Here is a 6,582-nt window from a genome sequence, read left to right on the forward strand (position 1 = left end):
CTCAAACGCCTTAAATTCTACCCTTCGAAGGCTCTAATCATCCATCTCCATCCATTACGGTAGGACTTTGCGTGGATGACCTCTAGCGTGGTGGGGCCCACCCGGTTGACAAATACATTTGGGCGATCCAACATTAGCCAGCTCAACCGATCTGAGTTGTTATCGATTAAATTAAATAGAGTTTTTTTTTTTTATAAATAAATTAGAGTTTTTTTTCAAGTGTGTCTTTTTAATAGATTATAAATTAATATTGGGTCTTCCTAATATAATATATTACTTGTGGTTACAAACAATCTAACACGTTAACCGCAATTAAGTATATTTAATTTTTAAACATGAAAAGACTAAAGTACCTTCATTTAATACATTGTGTTAATTAATGGTTTTTAAAAATAAAATTAGTCATTAAGGGTTGATTATATGGTTAATATATATATAATATAATACATTTAGGAGGTATTTTAGTAAATTCATATTTAACATTTAGATATATTTAACTGTAATTAACCTTGTTAGTATGATTAGAACCCATATGTAATATATTGAATTAAAAAATTAATATTAATTTATGATTTTGGGTAAAAAATTCATTAAACTAACAAAATTTATACAAATCTAAAAGCTGCCGTGAAAGATGCTGTATGAAGTCGTCGGTTTGCTAATACGAGTCAACGCAGACTTAGATCGTGGCACGGCAGCATTTCATTTGCATTTTAAATCTAATTATTTTTGTGGGTTTATAATGAGATAAAAAAAATAATGATGAAAAAGAAGTTAGTTTTACGCGCCTTATCTCTCACTTATTTGCAGATCCACACTCCTTCGAAGAAAATTTTTAAGCAGAGAGGGGAAAGCCAGGAAGATTTTCCATGGAACTAAAAAGTAGAATCAAACAAGGGGATTTGGGGTTGATGGGTTCAGAAGTAAGCCCTATTAATGGCGGCTTAGGAGATTAAAACGAGAACTGTTAGTTAATATTGACAAATGGCTGAAAACGAGGGAGCTTCCAGAGGACCTGTGCCTCGTCGTCCCACGATTGCTCTTCCGCCACGTTCATCAGTCGAGAATCTCTTCAGCGGTGGCGCTGGTGCAAGCCCAGGTCCTCTGACTCTCGTTTCCAATTTCTTCTCCGATAATGAACATGACTCGGATGTTCGGTCGTTTTCACAGTTACTCGCGGGTGCCATGACTTCGCCGGCGGCGGTTGCAGGTTTGAGACCAAGTACTACTACCACTACGGAGGTTCATTCCAAAGAAAGAGATTCGGGTGATGGAGCTGAAGGAGAATCACGACTCAAACAGAGTCGTCCGTTGAGCTCGTTGGTTGCTCCGCAGCCTTGGTTTACTGTTCCACCTGGTTTGAGTCCCACTACTTTGCTTGATTCACCTGGGTACTTCTCTCCTGGTCAGGTAATTGAAAAGTCAAGAATTTACATCCAACCGATTAAGTATCTCTGTTTCTATGTTCTGTTTTTTCATCTCCACGGATTGGATTCTAGAAGTTTTTTACTTCTTTGTTGTATTGAGCTTGGGCCATGAAAGGGGACAGAGTTAGAAATTAGTATGAACTGCAGGTTTGGTTTTTGGCTTTAAAAGTCTGAAGCTTATTTAAACCAAATCAAACAGCTGGGTTCCAGTGACATTTTCGAGATTCCTTCTTTTATTTTGGAGTCAAATTTGGCCCGCTGTTTTTCATGTTTCTGTTTTTCACAATTGGGGATGTATACAATTCGAAAAATGGGTCTCGTGTGAGAGTTAAAGAAAAAGAATATCTGTTGATGCTCCATAGTTTCTTACAGGCTAGAATTATCTGTGCAACCTATTTTTGGTTGAATTGTAGCTTTCATTTGGTTGAAATTCTACCTGTTAAATGATCGGCCTTGAAGCTTCAACCTGCTGATGTGAGAAATAAGGTTTTGAGTCTTTTTAACTGGACTTCATAAGATTATCCTTGAATGAACTTATGACCGATTATAACTGAAATTACTCTGTATTTTATACTTTACAATTTTGGTAGAGTTACTTGTTGCCTAATGGTTTTGTAATTGGAAGTTGGCTATTTGTTGATGTTTTGTATAAGAGTAGTAGTTAGTTTTTGGGCTCCATTGTTGGACTTTAATGTGCATAAAATAACTAGTTTATTATCAGTTTAGACTGACCGGTTAGCCTGCCATCTCTTTGATAGACTGTGGTTCCAAATGACGTATCGATTGCTGTTGCCCAAATAATTCCAAAATTTATCCAGATTTTCATGGGGACCTTCTTATGTTTTACGTAGAAAGCTATGATTAGTACATGTTATCAGGAATTTATGTTTGTGATCACTGGCATATTGTAGGGGGCTTTTGGAATATCCCACCAAATGGTGTTGGCTCATGTCACTGCTCAGGCTGTACAGTCCCAAGCTCAGATGCACCGTCAAGTTGAATATCCATCTTCTCTATCAGCTCCTTCAGCTTCATTGGCATCACAGCATCCATCCTTTCCTTCCGATGCTACTAAGCAGGAGCATGCAACATTATCATTAGATCCCAAAAGTGCTATCAGGGAACCATCGGAAATGTCTAATTCTGATAATAGGTCCCAGCCTGTTATTGCTGATAAACCTGCTGAGGATGGCTACAATTGGCGAAAATATGGACAGAAGCAGGTCAAGGGCAGTGAATATCCTCGTAGCTACTACAAATGTACTCATCTTAATTGTCCTGTAAAGAAAAAGGTTGAGCGTTCTCTTGATGGCCAAGTCACTGAGATTATCTACAAAGGCCAGCACAATCATCAACCACCTCAATTGAATAAACGTGGGAAAGAAAATGGAAACTTGCACTATCAGGGGAATCCTGATGTTAATTCTCAGTTACACCTTGGAGATTTAAGCAGATCAAGTGAGACTTTGCCTGCCTCTTCGCTGTCTAGGAGAGATCAGGAATCAAGCCAAGTTACACATGACCAATTATCTGGTTCAAGTGATGGTGATGAAATGGGTGATTCTGAAACAAGAGCAGATGAAAGGGATGACATTGAACCTGATCCTAAGAGACGGTAATTTTTCTTCTGAAGACATGCATCTTTTATGCTTCAAGGTTCTTAGTTTTACTTTATTTCTAACAAAGCCTTATTCTTATTGGTTAGGCACACAGAGGTGCAGGCTTCACAGCTGCCTTCTTCACACAAAACAGTGACAGAACCCAGGATTATTGTGCAGACAACCAGTGAAGTAGATCTTTTGGATGATGGCTATAGGTGGCGGAAGTATGGCCAGAAAGTGGTCAAAGGGAATCCTCACCCAAGGTTGTAAATCTGTCTCCTTCTGTATAGCTATAAAAATTAGGAAGTTATTGCTGCTACATTACATCTGTTGTAACAAACCAATGCAAATTGTGGTAAAGATTTACAAATTGCTCTGTTGTAATGACTGGTCATTACAGCTGTCACTTGAAAAGAAAATGAAAGGAGAATGAATGTTTGGAGGGAAAGGACCCTATTTATAGACATTGGTTTCTCATTTTACTGGATTTTGATGGAAGTCATTTCAAAATTTTTCTTGGATGGTTATGGCTTTTCAAATGGTTCCTTTATTTTTTGCAAATTTAGCAAGGTTTTCATAGAAGTCCTCATAAAGCATGCTAAGCCTAGAATTTCCACAATTTCTTTTATTATAAACCATATAATCAAGAGTTTTAGACATGTTATAACCATTTTTAGCCAATGTCGCCCACAACTTATACAAAGTTATTAATGACTTTTGACATTGTGGGGCCTCTTTCTTATATTTTACACATCCTACGAGAAGAAGGATATGAATGAATAAAAATCTCAAGATACTTAGGGATATGAAGGAATAAAAATCTCAAGACACTTTCTCTCCCAAAAACTTTTGAATATTGTGAATTTGAGTTGATATTTAAAACTTATGAAGGAAACTAGATATGATGGGGTTCCAATTTTCTGTGAGTGCACTATTGTTTGGTTTTCTAGCTGGCATTGTTATTGTTTTCTTTCTCATGCTTCATTTGAACCACTATTAATTACCATATACACCCTCTTATGAACCAAATAGAAGCAGATGTCCAGATCTCCCTGACTCTTTTTTTTTTATTCCACTCTATAACTCTCTCTTTGAGGCAGCTAATGTGTCTTTGATTTGCCCAAGAAACCAAGATTGAGATCCATTTTCCATTATTATATACCTGGTCAGTTCTGTGCTCAATAAAATCAATCAGAAGTTAAGTGTCTATACATGGCTAGGATGACACCTTGGAAAAAGGCCGGTTCTCAACCGAACTCAATGTTACTTATCTTTTCCAGCTTTTGCGTATTTTCTCATGCTATCAAACAAATCCTAATATCCCAAACATGTTGCTCCAGCATTCAGTACTAAGACATTTGCACCTCTGTTGTAAACTCTAATCCTACCTTGCCCATCCTCTGGTATCTGCTGAAATTCCTGAGAATGAGTTGGAGGTTTATATTTTCATTTCTTATACGGATTTCTCTCCATCAGGACTTTTGACTATTTGCTAACTTTATGACATTTTGATAACCAGATAAAATAGATTTTGTTGTTCACATCCTTAATTATGTTTTGCTACTTGAAGCTCTAGGGAAATTGCTACATTGAAACATTAATGATAGCCATGATATGTTTCTTAAATCTTTCCCTTATGCTTCTACATTTTCACTCTTGCATCAGTAGCATTATTTCTAATCCTCTTCCCCCTGCTAGTAATATGGACTGCTATTCTACTCTGTCTGAAGATGCAACTTTTGCTTCCTTAAGTTTGCCTGTCATTGTACTGTCTTATTTTGTTTCCATTTGATAAATTTTGGCTTTAGGGTAAACTAAACCTAGATTTAAACTTTATAAATGTGTCTACCTCATTGGATCTTTCAATACTTTCAGCTCTAGTCTGTTGGCTCTCTGTGCTCTAAACACATATTCACCCTGGCAGGTGGTCTCTGCCCTAAAATTAGCCGTTTCCTGATTCTTCCTTTTTAATGATTTGTACATAATTCTAGGCAAAACCAGCTTGTTGATCTAATATTGTTGATCTTCAGTTAAGCATAACAATTTTCTTTCAGGCATGAGCTGCTTTTGATGACAATAAATTTTAGTGAAGGATATTTCTACCTTAGCTCTTTGTCGATAATTGTGTTAAACAACTGTGAGCCTAGCATGTTAGCTTCAGCCATTGTGTCAATAATATAGCCTCATAGCTGAAAAAAGCATTGTGTGATTATGCATGCTCTTTTGGCATGAATTATGTTCTATATTCGCTTTTCTGGTCTTTAGCTGTTGTGGTGACTGCATAATCATAATGCCCACTAAAAACAAAATGTCTCAGTGAAGGTTCCTCTTTATCTGATTATTCTCTGTAGGAGTTATTATAAATGTACAAATGCTGGATGTAACGTCCGCAAGCATGTTGAGAGGGCTTCTACCGACCCTAAAGCTGTCATAACAACGTATGAAGGGAAACATAATCATGATGTGCCAGCAGCTAGAAACAGCAGTCACAACACAGCCAACAGTAACATGACACAGTTGAAACCACAGGCTACTTCGACTGAGAAGCATTCATTTTTCAGAACAGATCTTCACAGCAATGTTCAACAGCCTATAGCAACTTTGCAGTTTAAAAAGGAGCAAATTACATAGGTTTGTCGGTGTTGATGATGAGAACAAATGTTAGAGAATAGAAATAGCACAAAGTGGACAAGAACACTGAAGCAGGTGACAACTGTAGGCTTCCTTTTTTCTGGGACTGATGTAGCAAAGCTCAGGCCAAAGGTTCGCATGGTTTCTTGACCAATTAATGAAGAAGCATACAAGTTGAAAAAGGAGAGAAAGAACCTACTGAAAGTTGGTGAGAAAACACAGATTTAGCATCAATTATTGCACAATGTAAACTAATGCTTGTTACTGTATCCAATTGAGTGATGATCTGAGAAGAGATTAGGTGTTGGTTGTAATTCTGTTCTTTTGTATATTCTTTTCTACATGGGATTTCAGAAATAATGTTGTTCTGTATTCTATATCATTTGGAAATGACTATGACAGTTATAGTTCCCATCTTCCTGGCTTGACTTTGACACTAGACTACTCTCCTTACCCTGACTCTGATGGTGAGCAACCTTGACAGTACAAACATAAGTCCTTGATTGAAGGAAGTTAACAGTTTCATCTCCCTTGCCTTTCTCACAGCTACTTAATGTGTGCAGGTCAGGGGAAAGATTAAGTAAGTCAAATTTTTAATGGATCTTATCCAGTTCTTCCCTGATGTTTATTCGGAGCTTCTCAGAATTCAGCTACTTCTCCAACAACGAAAAGTTCCTCTTAAGAAAGTTAAAATTCCTTTGAAAATGCAGGGTACGGAAAGCCTCTTAGCTTTTCTACAACAGTGTCCCGACTCCCAAGACAACTTTTTTTTTTCATTTTGTTTTCATTTTTTGCCAACAATATTGAGTCAGGATGGGAAATTCGTTATACTGAATTTCGGACTGTCCGACAGTCCCGTCGAGATTTTGATCCGACAGTTCAATTGTTTCGCATGACTGTCCTGTGCCGGACTGAAGCATCTG

The 6,582-nt window shown here is 37.3% G+C and overlaps 1 protein-coding gene across 1 annotated transcript; it reads left to right on the top strand.

Annotated features, from left to right (window-relative positions):
* Positions 1 to 755: 755 nt before the first annotated feature.
* Positions 756 to 6,190, top strand: LOC149020218 (putative WRKY transcription factor 3). The gene is made up of 4 exons (XM_089148315.1): positions 756 to 1,410; positions 2,339 to 3,042; positions 3,133 to 3,291; positions 5,380 to 6,190. Exons 1-4 carry the CDS (start codon positions 985 to 987, stop codon positions 5,657 to 5,659), a joined length of 1,569 nt encoding a protein of 522 aa, XP_089004441.1. The 5' UTR covers positions 756 to 984; the 3' UTR covers positions 5,660 to 6,190.
* The last annotated feature ends 392 nt before the right edge of the window (positions 6,191 to 6,582 follow it).

The sequence above is a fragment of the Hakea prostrata genome, chromosome 3, assembly GCF_041222555.1.
Source record: "Hakea prostrata isolate BN-2017 chromosome 3, UWA_Hpros_2, whole genome shotgun sequence".
Taxonomy (NCBI): domain Eukaryota; kingdom Viridiplantae; phylum Streptophyta; class Magnoliopsida; order Proteales; family Proteaceae; genus Hakea; species Hakea prostrata.